This window comes from Salvia hispanica, chromosome 2, assembly GCF_023119035.1.
Source record: "Salvia hispanica cultivar TCC Black 2014 chromosome 2, UniMelb_Shisp_WGS_1.0, whole genome shotgun sequence".
In the NCBI taxonomy this organism is placed as follows: Eukaryota; Viridiplantae; Streptophyta; class Magnoliopsida; order Lamiales; family Lamiaceae; genus Salvia; species Salvia hispanica.
Window position 1 is genome coordinate 14301643 of NC_062966.1, and position 18060 is coordinate 14319702.

At 34.3% G+C, this 18060-nt stretch overlaps 2 protein-coding genes across 3 annotated transcripts; one reads left to right on the top strand and one right to left on the bottom strand.

Moving 5' to 3' along the window:
* Positions 1-4756: 4756 nt before the first annotated feature.
* Positions 4757-6785, top strand: LOC125203160 (60S ribosomal protein L19-1-like). The gene is made up of 5 exons (XM_048101460.1): positions 4757-4913; positions 5570-5692; positions 5989-6302; positions 6389-6456; positions 6545-6785. The coding sequence occupies exons 1-5, from the start codon at positions 4802-4804 to the stop codon at positions 6567-6569; spliced, it is 642 nt and encodes a 213-aa protein (XP_047957417.1). The 5' UTR covers positions 4757-4801; the 3' UTR covers positions 6570-6785.
* A 1322-nt stretch (positions 6786-8107) lies between these two features.
* Positions 8108-13786, bottom strand: LOC125207377 (kinesin-like protein KIN-14I). 2 transcript variants are annotated; one of them, XM_048106683.1, is made up of 19 exons: positions 13386-13786; positions 12778-12944; positions 12561-12704; positions 12226-12462; positions 12064-12132; positions 11759-11827; positions 11562-11639; positions 11348-11482; positions 11186-11267; positions 10991-11086; positions 10734-10907; positions 10525-10631; positions 10268-10446; positions 10015-10176; positions 9690-9943; positions 9447-9610; positions 9207-9356; positions 8628-9115; positions 8108-8485 (listed from the first exon to the last, which is right to left on the bottom strand). In XM_048106683.1, the coding sequence occupies exons 1-19, from the start codon at positions 13504-13506 to the stop codon at positions 8353-8355; spliced, it is 3009 nt and encodes a 1002-aa protein (XP_047962640.1). In that variant the 5' UTR covers positions 13507-13786; the 3' UTR covers positions 8108-8352. The 2 variants fall into 2 exon arrangements, with proteins under 2 accessions (XP_047962640.1, XP_047962641.1); XM_048106684.1 differs by having other exon boundaries at positions 11348-11479; positions 13386-13785.
* Between the last annotated feature and the right edge of the window lie 4274 nt (positions 13787-18060).

An 18060-nucleotide genomic window follows, 5' to 3' on the forward strand; every position in this document is an offset into this window, starting at 1 on the left:
AAGCTGTTGACATTTTGCTATAAGTTGTTGACATTTGATATGCAAGCTATTGACATGTGTTGTATGATCATGGTGTCAAAACTTGGGTCAAATAAAAAATATTAAGAGATAAAATAGTTGTTATTTTTTAATTACAAGAATTGTTTTTGAGTTGTTGACATTATATACAAGTTGTTGACATTTGATATACAAGTTGTTGACATTTTTATATAAGTTGTTGACATTTGATATGGAAGTTGTTGACATAATACCAAAACTTGTTTCAAATAAAAAAATTAAGAAAAAATAGTTGTTCTTTTTTTAAATTATAAGAATTGTATTTGCGTTGTTGACATTTCAATATAAGTTGTTGAACTGATTGACATTTGATATATATTACTTACTACTAAGTTCAAAAGTCAGAATCCACAATAGTAGTCCATGGTTTGTGTTGGAAGTGCAGTTTTTGGGAAGAAGCCTTCAACAACCCAAAATTTGATGAGTTTAAAGGCACATATCTCACAATCTTCCGAGAATGCACCCAGGTAAAGGAAACAACCTTGAAGTCTAGCGGGCAAGTAAATGTAGCTGAGAACCAAGATCTCCATGTAGGAACCCCCCCTCATTGCAGCATCAGCAGTATCTTCTTCAATCCTTTTCTAGAAATCAATCTTTTCTGTCTCCTAATGAGAAGACCACCAACCACAACTAGTGACAGAGGAAGACCTTTCCATTTCTCGACGATCGATCTTCCAATTTCCTTCAAATGAGGAGGGCAATGCAATGTAACATCATCATTATCATTTTTCAGCATATCACCGAAGGTAAGATAATAGAGCAACTGCCAATTGTGCTCCAGCCCGAGCAGCTGCATCTCATGAAGTAAACTAGATTTTTCAAAAATTTTATCAGCGACCTCCCGAGGCCTAGTGGTGAGAAGAATCCGGCTGCCATTCCCCTTATCCGGCAAGGTGTGCGCGATCCGATCCCAAGCATTAGTGTCCCAGACATCATCCACGACGATTAGAAACTTGAGATTGTAAAGCTCCTAATGCAGGCACTGGAACAACGTCTGCTCGTCGCCCTAGGTGGCATAGTGGTCTGATTGGTAGTTTTTACTCTCCATGATTACTAGCAGTTCATGACCTCAACTATAATTCATTTACTACTGTTGAATATCAAATGAACTTAGTAAATTTGTTAAATTTAGTCATGCATCAAAAACATTATTCCGATATTTCATACTGAGAAACATGTTTTTACAGCGGGACGAAATTAATTGATATCAAAATCATAAAAATAAAAAAATAAAAACACTTTGACAAACTTTCAGTAGCCAACTTCATTGAGAACTTTCATCAAACAGTTGGCAGAAAGATGCCACTTACATATGTCAACAGTATACAATATCATGTCAATAGCTATTGTATAAAATGTTAATAATCTTAAAAATTTAAACAAATCCTTAACTGGAAGGAGATGTTTGTTCTCTTCCTTTTTTACCAGCAGCAATATTCAATTCCATCTCTTCCGGTTTTACCATAACTAATCAACAAAAAAAAATCAGCAGAAATCGAATTCATAAGTAAACAAATCCAGATGTGTTTTAACATACTAAAATCGAAGCAATATACTTAAAATTTGAATAAATTTCTTAACCTGTAGAAGTCACTTCAACGATCGCCGATTTGGATGCCTTTTTCCGGCAACAATCGGCGCTTCAGCTCCATCCGATTCGCTTACATTTAGTTCTTCGATCCTCATTTTTGGAAATTATTGATGTAGGAAATTGACTTCGTAGATCTAGGATTAGGAGATGAATAACATTAGTTGATTGATTTTTGAAGATTTGCAGAATTGTATAAGTGATTTTTGAAGATTTACAGAATTGTTTGAGAGAGAAACTTGGGAGAGAAACGTTCGAGAGTTTTAGAGGGGTTTTGAATATAATTTAAACATTTAGAACTGAAATGACAATAATACCCCCTTATTGAAATAAACTACATGTTGTTGACATTTCATAAATATTATGGATGAGTGGCTGAGATTGCATCTCAATTCTCAATTAGGCCCAAAAATCTCAACCTAATAGGACCCTATATATATATATATATATATATATATATATATATGCATGTTAGGGTGCCACCACCCCTTAAAATAACATTATACCACCATTCCTAGTCAATCATTTGTACACGTGGACGAATAATAAGCTGTCACGTGGCAAAAAATATTAAAAAAAAATCTGAAAAAGACGGCCAGCAATTTGTTGGTCTTTATCCATCAATTTTTCTTGTCTAGCAATATCCGACACACTATACAACAATCTATAGATTGTTGTGTATTGTAATATTGCTGTGTATCGTTTATAATATTGCTGTATAAGTGGTGTCACAGTGTCATTTTAAGAGGGGTTGTCATATCCACCACCCCTTAAAATAACACAATACCACCATTCCTAGCTAATCATTTGTACATGTGGAAGAATAATAAGCTGCCACGTGGCAAAAATTTTAAAAAATCTGAAAAAGACGGCCAACAATTTGCTGGTCTTTATACATCAATTTTTCTTGTCCAGCAATATCCGACACACTATACAACAATCTATAGATTGTTGTGTAGTGTTTGTAATATTGTTGTGTAGCGTTTATAATATTGTTGTATAAGTGGTGTCACGGTGTCATTTTAAGAGGGGTTCTCATTTTAACACAAACCTATATATATATTCTATTATTTTAATACTATATTTTATATATTCTTTTAATAGGGCAGTGATCAATTGCTAACTAAATTAGCAATCCCAAATTAAGACCATATCTTAGCCATTAGATTAGGAGATCTATTGGTTGAAATAATGCCACATGGATTATATTTTTAATTAATAAAATTATTAAATAAAATTAAAGGGTATTAATGTCAATTCCCTCTCATTAAAATCATCTTAAAACTTTAAATTTACGTAACTCTCTCGATTTAAATTATTTTTTCGCAAAAAATATATCAATTAAAGATAATTTTATAAGGATTCCAACGATATCTCAATTGCATATGTTCCGACGACGTTCGGATGATGAAATTTGATATTTTTTATTTTAGTTTTCGTAAATGTTGATAACCAGATTTTTATCAACAAATACATCATAAAATATCAATATAATGCATATAAAATCTCAATAAAACCATGTAAAAATCTCAATAAATATGTGTTGATGTTTTCTTGTACTAGTGTTGATATTCTTATGGCATATTGTTGATATTTGTAATACATTATGTTGATATAAAAAACACTCACGAAAATTATCATATGATAATATAATGACGATATTACCCTTTTGTTGATATTTTGTCTACTATTTATTAAAATTCGTAAGGTTCAATCTCATCCACTTATTTTAAAATCTAAGGATGTAGATTTGGTTTTAATTTTGGATTGTGATGCTATAAGTAAGAGAAGATGACCCTCTTTTAATATATTTTATATAATATGTATTAAATATATCTTTTATTAATTATATATTTTTTACATATATTTTTTTATTAGTAGTATATATAAAATAAAATATATTACATACATGTATTGATATATTTATTTATTTTTTTTCGATTTTTCGGTTTTTTAAAATTAATTTTGGTTTTCCGGTTTAGTTCGGTTTTTGAAGTTCGGTTTGGATTTTGAACTAAATTCGGTTTTTCGATTTTGGTTCGGTTGGACAAAAAACCGAATCGAAACTCGAATGCTCACCCCTATGTGTATGTGAGGAAAAATTACATCCTTTGGAAATATGGTGTGATAATTACCCATATAATATAATTAAGGCAAAACACATATGGAGAGATCCTTATACTACATTTTATTTTATTAGGTCCTAAAAGAAAAATCACTTAAAGTAAAATGCATTAGTACAGAGACTTATTAAACAAAAATTTGTAAAAGAATTTAATGAAACAAAATGCATTAGTACAAAGATCTGATAAACCAAAAAAAATTTAAAAGGGTATAATGATAGCACACTGATCTCTAGATGTGTTTTGCAATCTCAACTAAACGTCGTTCCCCAGTATAAAATAATACTCCCTCCGTTCCAATAAAGTTGATATAAAATTTTTGGGCACAGAGATTAAGAAATTGTGGTCGAATAGATTAAAAGTAAAATAAAATAGGAGTAATAAGGAGAAAGTAAAGTAGATGATGAAATAAAGTAAGAGTGATGGAACAAAGGAGTACTCCGTATTACCTACCTTTGTTGGGGTGTCAATGATTACGGGCAATTTCGTGATCTCAACTAATTGTCGTTGTTGCTCAGTACAAAAGGTGTATGACGCCCTTTAAGATTTTGACTCAGTTGTGATTCGATATGCACATAAAGGAGGTAACTTGGAGCAGATTTTTGTCACGTTTTGCTTATAGCTATTCTAGAAGAGTCCATATTTAGAGTGCTTTGCTTTTTGGAGTAAGTAGTTAATTGATCCACGATAGCATAAAGATTATTATGGATAATTGTGCTAATTTCAGGCTTGGCCTATTTTCCATTAACAAAAAAAAATTAACCAAAGTTTTGTATATATGCGTCTACGATTATGCCCGCTCTTATAAAAATTAATAGTACTATTATTAGTTTATTACACATTTTCCACATTACTAATTAATTGATATCTACATAAGGAAAGCCCAATATGCGTTGCTATCCTGGAAGCCCATCTAGTTAAGCCCAACAAATGAAAGCTGCATCACAGATCATAAACCCTAGGTCAAAATCGAGTGGATTATAAAACATCATCTTCTGTTCTACATTCCTCCATTTGCTCATCTACTGAAAAAATGGTGACGCTGAAGCTACAGAAGCGGCTGTCCGCCAGCGTGCTCAAGTGCGGCAAGGGCAAGGTCTGGCTTGACCCAAATGAAGTTAACGAGATCTCCATGGCTAACTCTCGTACGCTCTCAAACCACTTTTTGCTTCTAATATGTGCCCCTGCTCTTTGTAGATTGTGTATTTCTTGCTATAGATCGATGCTATATGTTTCTGTTGGCGATTTTTGTAATTTAGATTTGATTTTCATAGCTGTAGGGGTTTCATTCGGTTAGGACTGTTTTGGATGGAAACGAGCTATTAATCTAAGAAGCTTTTATTGTTTATAGCAATGAAATTTCAAATTAAAAGAAATTATGTTGCTGCTGCAACAAATTTGGATTGATGATGATTAGTTTAAATTTATTAGTCTATAGGAGTAATATAATTATATTACCCTTTTGATGTCTTTTAATTGTACCCCGTATTTTAGTAGAGTCTTGTTTGTGGATGCGATTATGGAAATGCTATAGCATGTTCGAATTAGGAAAACAAATTAGGGAATGCTCTACTGCTGCGTCTAGGTGCCCCGCCACATGATATTTGTTGTCTATATTATATGACTAGATATCATCAGAAGCATATTTTATGAAAATAGCCGTTTTAAGTTTTATCTACTGCTGTAATATACTTTCAAGTCATCTGTTTTTTTGCACATATTCCTAGCCTCAAAAATGAATTTCTATGTTGATGATATTAATGCTTTGTTTAACAGTTGATGTTCTCCCTTTCTTATTTAGGACAAAACATTAGAAAACTAGTCAAGGATGGTTTCATTATCAGGAAGCCTACCAAGATTCATTCACGATCCCGTGCTCGTAGAATGAAGGAGGCCAAGAGGAAGGGTCGTCACTCTGGATATGGTACTACAGTCAATGACTTTGTGTCTATTTTAGTGCTTGTGTTCAACTTTTTGATTCAGATTACCATGCGGTTGATTAAGGATCTGGTGCTTTGCTTGACTTATCTTTGTTAACTCGTCATATTAAAAATTAAAAAGTTTTCCTTTTTATTTACAATGTTAATCTGTATTGGCTATAGTGTATGTGAGTTGATTCAATATCTAAGATGGATATCTTAGAATCTATTCGATTGGTTTAGCCCACTTAAACATTATTGTTTAGCTTTGTGTTTTATAATTATTTGTGAATGATAACAGGTAAAAGAAAGGGTACCAGGGAGGCAAGGCTGCCCACTAAAATTCTCTGGATGAGAAGAATGAGAGTTTTGAGACGTTTGCTGAGGAAATATAGGGAGGCTAAGAAGATTGACAAGCATATGTACCATGACATGTACATGAGAGTTAAGGGTAATGTTTTCAAGAACAAGCGTGTTCTCATGGAAAGCATCCACAAGTCTAAGGCTGAGAAGGCTAGAGAAAAGACCTTGTCTGATCAGTTTGAGGCTAAGAGAGCTAAGAACAAGGCTAGCAGGGAAAGAAAGTTTGCAAGAAGAGAGGAACGACTAGCCCAGGTATAACTTGAGTATATTTTTAAATGTATCTGTGTGTTGGTGATGTTTCTAACCCAATTTTCTTATTATTTCTTGTCTGAGTTCAGGGACCAGGGGAGAAAGTAGCACCTCCACCAGCTGCGGCTGCCCCTACACCGGCATCTCAGCCAGCTCAGTAAGTGACTTGTTCATGCTCTCCACTGCAATTGGTTTATTGGCTACGTATTCTATTTTGACTATTTGCAATATTATATGCTATGCAGGGTTACTAAGAAGGCTAAGAAGTGAGATCGCAGATGACTGCCTTTTTGGTGCGAGATGACCTTGTGTGCCATCTTGATGTTTTTGTTAGAGTATTCACAGACTAGTGTTTTTATGATATCCATTTCTCTTGTTATCATAAGTATGCTATTAAATGCAAGGATTATTGATACATAACTTTTATCTTTGGATTATCGTCAGTGTAATTTTACATCTCTGAAAAAGTGTCGTCTTATTGTGTTTTGTGCTTCACTTCAATTAAATTAAAGTACTGTGTGAAGTTACTAAATTTTCCTAATCTACACTACATTAAAGTATTGCTCTTTTTTGGCTGAATTTCATTTAGTTTTGGATTGTCGTTCTAGGGGTCTGAATCTATTGTGCAAGTGCAACACGTTGAATCATGAATCAATTTATTTTCTCAAGAAATAACATATCTATTCTGACTATTCACTGATTCACTCTATCAATAACCGACCTGATTTTTTTACAATAGATTGCACAATCTTTGGGTAGATTTGATTTTGTATATAACGTCATTTCACATTTTGTATACTCCTTGTCTTTTAAAAAGCATGAACTTTTTTTTTTTTTTGTCTGTGTCCCCTGAAGGTGAGAAGGTGAGAGCATTTCCAATGGTCCGGCGATAACATTAGGCGATTTTCCGCCGACCGTTGGGAGTGTTTCGGCGTTTTTTCGGCGTAAATTCTACCGAATTAACGCCAACTTCCGTTTCATCGCCGATTTATCGCCGAATCATCGGCGCCCACTGTAGGCGCGATTCGGCAATTTTTCGGCATTTTTTTTTTCCAAAATAAGGGAGAAACCATTGGAGCAGTTGGCTAAAAATTGGGGATAAATTTTGGTGCTGATGTGGCAGGAGTTAGGGAGAAATAAGGAAGTTTTTAGGGAGAGCATTGAGAATGTTCTAAGAACTTTTTAATTTTGATAATTTTTTTCTCATTAATAAGGGAGACTCATTCTTTATAACAATACTTTAAAATCTTTTTCTTTGTATATAACATTAGTCCATACTGAATCAAATGTTCATACTTTTCAGAGAGGATGAGAGTATTAACTAAAATCTAGCTAAACCAAGATTGCGTATGAACATTCTTCCCCCTCCTTCAATTAGTCAAGCGTGAAAATGACAATTTTTAAGAATAAACGAACAATTTTTAAGTAATTTGTATAATCAATGATACTAATAATTAAATTATGTACTCTTGTATAAAATAAAATTAATAATTCTAAACATGAATTGAAACGATGGTAGAGTTCACAAATAATCTCAAAACTATTTGTATTTGTTGTCTCCAAACATGTAGTAAGTAATAAAATATTACAGAAGCGAGTTAAAGAATTGTATTACTAGTAGGTAGATTTATAGCGATATGGAGTCTATATAAACTTCAATAATTCAAACTATTTGTTTCACTGTATTCTTCAGCTTTAGATAAAGTCTGAATCTTCCGGCTCGTTTTAGACAGCTTTTTACCTAAATGTAATTGTGTCATATGAAAAAGATATATTAGTGCTTATAAAAGAGTTACAGGGACATATAATTCACAGGAAAAATAATGAAAAATTTAATAAATTTAAATCATACACATCATTGTTGAAAGCAAAATATCAACCAAACCAAAAAAACAAAAAAATCTTCCAATCCAAGCAACTAAAATTATTGCTGTGTTGGCCTATGTATGAGAAGGAAAAAAATGAAAAAATTGATAAAAAAAAAAAAACGGAAACTCTACACATTCTCCGCTCCAACTCAATGTAAAAAAACCCCAAAAACTCAAAAAAACTTCTATTTTCTACTGCCTGTTTTCCGCTTCGTTTCAGTAGTAGCCTGCCTTCCCATCCGCAGGGGTGTCTGTCCATGTCCACCTTCATTAACAGATTTCCGCAATGGCGACTGCCCCAGTCTCGGAATCATGCTCCTGATGCACGTAAAAGTTATAAATTTATGAAAAGATTATTAAGTAGATAAAATAACATTAACTTGAAATTTAATGCATATCTAGTGAGGAAAGTGGACTGTAAAATAAGGAGTATTTAGGCAATGCCTGCATGCTACTGTACCTGAATTCTTGGCTTTTGGTGTGTTTGTGATTAGGCTTATGCTCATTTGGACTCCCACCATTTCCAAAGCTGCCAAGCTTGGAATGGTTAATCTGCCACAACAAATCTGGCTCGGATGAGTCGCTGGTCCCGGCATCATGCTCGTCCACGTCGTCATTTGCACATGCATCAAACTGGCTGTTTGTTTGAAATAGGCCAAATGACTTGTCAGGGTAGAATTTTGATGAATCAGGCAGGTATTTCTGATAAATGGCATCGGATGCGTTGCCGTTGCTCGGATCCCAACTAGTCATGAGATTGTCTACTCCACAAAAAGGATCTTGCTTGTTCACCATGAGCTTGTCCACCCACTCACCAGAGCAGAACTCTCTGTCATCATCTACATTGCATAGGCCGGGGCTGCTTGAAGGCGGCCAGCTAGGCGAATTCCCAAGTAGCTCGTCTAGATCCAAGCTCTGTCGTTTTTGCCGCGATCCTCTGCGGTGAACCTGTGGATTTGGTGAAGATCAAACATACGCTTTAAGGTTTGCATCTGGATTTTGCATAGCAATGTTGCTTAGATGGTATTACTTCAAATACCTCTGTGTTGGCTACACCTTCCATTGATTTCCGGAGCCCTTGTGGTGACGGCAGGCTCAAATCTCTAGTGTTTAAAGTAGGTTGATAAGGAGATTGCTGCATGCCACCACCAGATGTCTTTTGCTGCAAGGCGGCCTTCAAACTGACGATCTATCACACAAACGAGAGCAAATTGAGCATGCATACAAATCAAAGGTCAAACTATATTGATATATTGTTAGAAGTAAATAGATGAAAGACCTGTTCCTTGAGTTCCTTCACATCTGCTGGATCCTTGTTCACTCGTGCAGCGCCAAGTTCAACAGAAGCAACACGCTCAGCAAATTTAAGCGTGCTGATGGTCTCTCCAACGGCATCAGGCTCTGGACTTATGTGGACAAACATCAGTGTTTTGGCTTGCCCTCCTGAGAAAGAAGATATGTGGAATCAAATCATGCAGAGAATGGAGACAACAGGTTACTTCTGCAGCTGTGTTAGTCTTACCGAGTGAGTCTTGGAGCAGTTGAGTGAGTTTGCTATTTCTGTAGGGGACATGTGTGCTCTTTTGGGCAAGGGAGGAGATCACATCACCTAATGCAGAAAGTGATTTGTTAATATGCTGAGCCTCTTTGAGTCTGTCTCCGGTTACTTCTGATTTATCAACTCTCTCACTCCCAGCTAGATCGACTAGATGCATACAACCTCGGAGGAAGCTACCGGTAGTCAAGTCTCTTCCTTGGACGTGAACTGTTAAACAACTGCAGCGAAAGGATATAGTAGTTAGGTGACACAAGACTTTGTGAGAGTAACTCGAGCTCTGATTGCTTGCCTGTGTGAACGACTACTACGGTCATTGAGTGCTGTTGCACCCACGGCTCGGTTCCTGTGTCCAAGATTCATTAGATCGATAATGTCAGATGTTGAGGCGACGCGAACCAAACTTGCATCTGGTACGCTAAGTCCTGTCTGGGAACTGTTTCGGATTTCTAATGTACACTCTTCGTAAAGGAATCCAAACAGCGTAAATGCAACCATAAATTGATTATTATGATTAAAAGTTAAGCAACATTGAAAAAGGATATCTTCTGTTTAAACCATCTGAATTAAGTAGATCTCTGACTTGTTCATTGTAAATCTCTATCATTTGAACGGAGACTTCATAGTAGAAAGTGTCCTTTCTTTTCTCGGCAAGCATGAACAGATCACGTAAAGCTCTGTAGTTCACTCCCTGACTATCCTCTGTGAGATCCCTCGGTCCAGTCTGGATAAAAGAAAGAAGTTAACATGAATGCTTGATTCATCTTCCAATAGAAACAGGTAAGTTCCAGTTGTATCCTACCATGGTGAAAGTCTTTCCTGAACCAGTTTGGCCATAAGCAAAAATGCAGACGTTGTAACCATCAAGGACCGATCTTATTAGTGGCTGGGTGTCTGAAAATACCTCCTCTACAAAAAGGTAAAAATAAAACCACAGAATTTTTTTTACAGTTATCAACTAGTAAGAAAATGAAGAAAACAAGTTACTGTATTGATTTGATGAAGGCTAACCTTGAGTTGCAGAAGGTCCAAATACTTTGTTAAAGTTGAAAGATTTGCGCCCTTTCCCATTCTTTGCTAGAGTGTTTATGCATATGGTTCCTTCTTCAATATGATCAATGGTATTCAAATGATCATATTGTCCGTGCAAGAATGGCCTGACTCGGCAATAAACCCTAATGCTTCCTGGTCAATATAAACTACCAAAAATTAATTTACCGTGAAGGAAGTAGGATGAAATGGAAACATATACAATGATCAAATTTTACCCTTTAGATCCTGCACTTGATTATAAAGCTTCCGGTTTTCCTCAAGAACTCTATGATAACTAGAAGCAGCATGAGCTAGTCCATGAATATGGAGGCCTGTTGAGAGTAGAGATATGTTAACATGGCACTAATAAGCAATAATATAGTCTACTTAAATACAAGCAAACAAAGAACTGAAAATTTTCAAATTCTTACCAAGATTGTGAAGTTCTTCATGGAATTTCATTTGCATGGATTGCATGCCTGCTTTTGTAGTTGAAAGAGTTTGCTTGAGCACCTAGACCAGGTTAGTCAAAGATGAGCATTTTTCAGCATACATAAAAATGGAGAGAGTGCATCGATTTTCATATTTCTTACGGTAATGTCCTTATGTTGCTGATTAACAATCAAGTGCTGGTTCATTAATCTACGTTCTGATTCTTCATCGACCTTGTTCTTCTGTAACATGTCGTTTTTCTTCAGTATTGCAGCTGGTTTCTTCTGTTCGGCCTTCTTTCATGAAAGAGGAAAAAAGTACAATTTTACCAATAACTGACGAATTATAAACACTCGGTCATTTTAACAGACTTACCTTCACATGGGACGAAGAGAGATTCACAGAGGATTTGTTGCCATGAGAAACGGTCGAGTCCCTAAAGCAAGCTTTCTTCTGTAAAATGATGAAACACAATGAATGAGAAAATCCAAACATATTTCTATAGCGTTTTGAAATAACAGTTCACAAATGATCAAAAGGTATGCATAAGCAACAAAGAAAACAAACTATACCGGTTCAATTTGGCTTCCAATGCGACTCTCAAATTCCTCCACAACCCTACATAATACAGACTCAACAAGCTGCAAAACACCAGAAGCTACCAGTTTAGGTATCAACAATATTATATTTCAAGCTTTCTAAGTTGAGAAATTTAAGCTGCACACATAGCAAGTGTCCCCGCGTAAACTCACAATGTCACATCTCAAGTATACATAGTCAACTTTCTACTACAATTTTAATTAGCGGAGAGTGGTTTAAAGGCTACATACTTTCCAAGTGTTTCTAGAGAAATTTACATCTAACACTTTTCACTTACATTTGGCACTTCCTCAGGCTTCTTGTCCAATAAAACTGACCGAACAAGCATACTCAAGGATGAACTAGACTGCCAAAACAGAGAATATAGATAACATGAATGTCAGACACATGTGCTAAAGTAGACTCAGTGTCAACTTTGAACCAAGAGCTTCCTACTCACAGTTCTGTTAGAATCTTGCTCATTGCATGCGCCATTCAGAGATTTCTCATTCATAGACGAGCTCCTTGATATGGAACCTGTGAAAGGCTCAGAGTTTTTTCGTGCAAATTGCTTCCCTGATGTACTTGTTCTAAGATTTCCACCAAATTTCCAAACCCCATTCCCTCCCGTCTGTTTCCATTCGCTGTAGGATTTAAGTGCCAGAACACAATTCACCACCCTCGAAGATTTTCCTCCCTAACGAACAGTTGATGATCATCTATCCACCATTTGTTTCAAGACTAGCAAATATAAAAAAAAAAAACAAAAAAATTATTAATTTTTATTATGAATACCTGCTCCAAATCAGAAGCCTCAAAAGTAGGCATTCCCATCTCTTCCACGGCAACCAGAAAGTTCCTCACATTCTCAAAGTACTGAAATGCAGATAGCGCAGCGCCATCAGGGACAAGCACCGGATCAGATGGACTTTCGACTACCTGAAAATGCATCGATAAGCACATAGACCTGAAATCTCAAAATAATATGAACACAATTACTCAATTAACGAACCTTTTGCACAGCTCCAGCTTGAACTTTATTGAGTATATTGCAGAGAATTATTCCACTTCTTAATCCAAGCCTGAACTCTTCCTCAGAAGGCTCGGCTGGCAGATCTTTTGCCGCCACTACTCCGATCAGTTTCCTCATCCACGCCGCAGCTTCATATCTTCTTATCGCTGCATTTACGGACTTGTTATTCCCCAAAACTATGCATCACACCACCAAAATCCAGAGATATGGTATTGGGGAAATAGAATTCCTCAATTAACTATCCAAATTCGAACCAAAATACTATCAATCTCAATTCTACAGCTCAAAATATGTTTTGCATAAAAAAGTCACGTGTACTCTACCAAGCCAAACCAACAACCGCAACTGTATCATCAAAAATGCAGAAATCCTAACACAAGAAATCAAGCACCCACTCCTTTTCGAAAATCATAACTTAAATTTCGACACAACTCAAAAATCAAGTGATCATTCTTCACGTATTGAAATATCGACAGTCAGAATCCTAACATCATCAAACCAAAAAAAAAAAAAAGCTGAGCGGCGGTTGGAGTCCATTTTAAGCATAAAAATAACCAAAATGCGAGCAAAATCCCCCCAAATTTTACCGTCTTCTTCAGCGCGGCGAGCATCCAAATCGAGGCCACGCGATCGGCTGCCGTGCTGCTGCAGCACATCCTCGACGACCGACGCCACGGAAAACGGCAATGCGCCTTCAATCGCCGCCATTCCGAATGAAGTTTTCAGGCAATATCTCCAATTGTCAATCGCAAAACAGAATCATCCAACAATAATTATCAAATAATTTATTATTGTTTGTAATATAAGAAGACAGGAAGATGAGCGATGAGAGCTCCAACGTCAGTTCAGGTACATCATACACTCTTATCATATATAGAAAGAAATAGAATAGTTAGCTTTTGTTCTCATTCTACAACACTACAGTTAAGCATTGGCGATGCTACTACGCCTTTTTCCCCTTCTCTCTCTCTCTCTCTCACTCTGAACTGGAAAAGCTTGTTCATCGCTTTATAGTTGGAGTTGTGACGCTGTGAGTATGAGTGTCTGCCACTTTTCAATTTATATAATTGCTTAAAGGCCCCCCAATCCCAAACCCATTTCCCGACCCTCCCAACCGCTAGCCTCGGCTTTTTCACAAACCTATATTTCAAGCCGTATATTAATTAGTACTTATAAAATGTTTAGATTAGTGTGTGACATTTTTCATGTAATATTTCCTTATGTGTTTATTTCGATTATAAGTAGTAGTACTATCACATGTTTGCTACATGCTATATAGTAGTAGTATTTTGATTCGGCACTTCATTAAATTCGTACACCTGCATTTTGTGATTGTTATATTATATAGTGAATTCATTGTGTGTGGAAAAATTTCTCAACTTTTACATAATAATTTGTACCCATTTGATTGATCTATAATACTTTTACATATTACGTCTGGCAGATTATTTGGAATGAAATATCATACTAATGACGATTGACGAGCATAGGAGATAATAAGATAATACTAAATGTAGCATAAAATCTTGTGCAGTTTAAAACCGTAAATCCTTTAGTTCGTAATATACTAATTTGGTATTTTATTGTATTAGTGCATTTAATTTATTTAAGAAGTATAAAAACATGAGAATGTTTGTGACTGAGATATGGGCATATCATATAGTGGAAGAAATCTTTTAGTATTCACTGGGTTGAAGTTGAACATTAAAACCCAAGATTTCGGTTACAAATATTGTGGTTAATTGTTTCCTTTTCGCTTTATTCCAAATAAGAATGAAATTTGTTCGTATCTGTGATTAAAATCCATTTTTTTGTTCGATTTTCTTCTCTTATATTCTAGAAATATCTGCTCACTTTATTATTTTACTTGCATAGTAGTAATAATTGGCGTGTGTAACTTAGATAGTAGAGGCAAAAAATTAAAATAAAATACGGTTGTACTATTCGATTTGCAAGATTATAACTTATGATTAAATATGTAGTGTATCTGGTTCATGAGATTTAATCTCATAACTTAATCTTAGATGGATAATCATATAATAATTAGTTATAACCATATTCTTTCAAATTAATTAATCTACAACTTAATTATAAATGAATAATCATATGATAATTAATCATGACAACTGAACAACACTATAATCTACTAATACTACTCCTTTAGCTCATTCTCCTTCGACATATTTGCTCATCCTTCTCCTCCCATTTTTTGAAATAAATAAATGTCTTATGCCAACCTAAAAGGTGGGTATCATATTATGTTAGATATTCAATGAAACGTCAACATTGGACGTAAAAAAGGTACTTCATCTGTCCCTGAAAATTTATTATTGATTTCTATTCTCATCTGTTTCTAAAAATTTATCACTTTTCACTTTTATCAATTTTTTTTATCGTAGATCTTATATTCCACTAACTTATTCACACTCACATTTACTATAAAACTAATAGTACAATATATAAAAATAGGACCCACTTGCCACTAACTTTTTCAACAAACCTTTTTACTTCTATTACATTTCTTAAATCAGATTAAATGATGATAAATTATTATGGACGGAAGGAATACTTGCAATAAATTGAATATGGTTTTACTTTGGTAACAAATACTCCGTATATATGGAGTATTTGTTAATGAAAGTGTTAAATGTATATCTGTTAAAGTATTTATTAATTTTACCTACACATAGATTGATTTTATAGAGTCACTGAATTATTTGATCGTAACCTAAGTCGTGAAGGCATCATATTATGTGGCGCTTTTTTTGAACAATGAGATAGATTATTAGAATAATTAAAATTAACCATTAGCTATTACGATGGATTGAATTTGTATCTTGTTTGATCATTTCATCATCTTATATTCAATTTTATTGGATAATTGTATATTATAGTATTTATTTACGGGAAACAATTTTTTTTTTTTTACCTTGCAGGGAGAGTTGACCTAATTAAGTGCAACGATTGTCACCATCTAGGTAGGCAATTTGTCATTTTCAGGAAATGTTAGTTGGAAAATGGTTAACTCCAAGATTGAAGTTTTAAAAAAATTAGATTCGACGTCTGTAAATATTTAGTATTTTTTCTTTCCCCAGTTTTATACTAAAACTTTTTGCTTTCTTTGATATTAAGCATATAATGAATTGGCCACATCTGGAAGAGATTGTTTAGAAGTAAGGTGATGATAATTTGATTTTAAAACCTTGTCCCCGGAACAAAAATCTGCATATTATAGGCGACGTTTGGTTTATTTACTACTACTACTATATTTTATTTGAATTTTGAGGGGTGATGCTTGTTTGGGTTTATTGAGGTGGTCGTCGTACACAACAATTTCAAGAAAATTAAACTGAGATAGTTAGTAGTAGTATGGTCTATTCTTTAGGGTAATTTGAATTTCAAAATTAGCCAAGAGTATAAATAATGGATTGGGTTCAACAATTCAACTTGTTATTCAAACACCAACCTTCAGCTTTTTTGAGGTCTCTAATTCTATCTCATTTTTATTGTGTTGACCATGTTATTCAGTTTACCTATATTTTTTAGTTTTATTTTGTCAGAATATAGCAATTTTTGGATTTTAATTTCTTTCAATATTTAGGAAGAATAGTAGAATACCACCAGTGATTAATAATAATAATAATGATGATGACGACGAGGAGGAGTTAGAATATTAATTTTGCATTTATTGTTACTATTATTATTATTATATATTTATATGGCGGAGTTAGAATATTAATTTGGCATAAGGTCGTGAATTTGGATTTCATAAGTAGGGAGTACACTTGTATATGCATAATATCTTAATGTGAAAAAAAGGGAGATTAAACAAAGTGCAATATGCAAACAGGCAATAGCTACTTATCCACCGAACCAAATAATAGTCATAATTTAGTAGTATAATTTTTTTAAAAGTGGATATAACTTAGTTCGGAATTAATGTTGTCATTCACACTATCGAGTCTACAACTAACGTTCGATTTTTAAAATCGGCGGCTCGGTTCCGAACCAGAGAGGTTCGGATATCTCTTAACTAGTGCATGCATTTCCCAAATTTTAATCCTCTTACGTGTCAGTTTTCTAACTGGTGTTTTTCAGCTTATGCAAATAATTTAGTGTAGATACATTTGAGTTTGTAGCCTGACATTCAATATTTCTAATAATTTATTTTTCCAAAGATCTTCCCCAGCAAATCCTAAAAAGATGAAAATAGTTTGCTAGTTCCTACGACAAATATAAGTTGCTAGTACATTAATTGATTATTAATGGTCACCTTGACAATTCGAATAGTACAATGTAACATTAATACTACATAAATGGACTAAATAACACTAAATCGTAAATTATAGTACAAATTTTATGAACAAATCCACTATCATAACTAAAGCCAAATTAGAGTCATATTAGAGTGATTAACCATCTTAAACAATTAATCTTTTTAAATATTATCTTAGATGTCAGGATTGAATTGAATTTCGGAAAGCTAGCAAGTAAAAGTAGAAAATTAGTTATATGTTCAATATTATACAAATTAATTTAGAAGTTCTCGTCTTTCACCAACTAGTACTGGTCAGAACGACTTATTTCGTTTTGGGCATTTCTCTCTCATTTGATAATTCCTAGAGATGGCTTAATCTACATTAAGTTCTACTCAGTTACCTACTCTCTCGTTTCACAATTAACTGATACCAATCTCATATTTCCTCTGTCCGCAGCTAATTGACATTCTTGCTATTTACTCTATTTTTACTAATGGCATGCACATTCCACTAATTTATCTCACTTATATTTTATTTATAAAACCAATATATAAAAATAGGTCTCATATCTCATTAACTTTTTCAATCCACTTTTCACTATAGTATTTCTTAATACTTGAGTCGAGTCTTAGTGTTTTCTGTCGATATTAAGAAAAAATACTCTGGGGTGACGGTCTTAGTGTTTTCTGTCGATATTAAGAAAAAATTAGGCACTTCTGCTGGTCTAGAGTGACTAGATCTATTTATGAGAGTACGTTTCATAAAAATTGTATAGATTTTTTAGATTGCATGCCGAGCTTCATTTTACTCAAGAATGTACACATGTGATCTATTTGCTCACAAGTGGATAACCTAGCACCTTCAGAATTAATGCCCCATGTTGTAAAAAGGGCAAAATGATAAACAAAGGCACAAAGCCACTAATACATGCCATTGTAGCTATTGAGTATTGTCATGATTATTTTTATTTTGGAGAAGGCATTGATATAACTATCTATTAGCT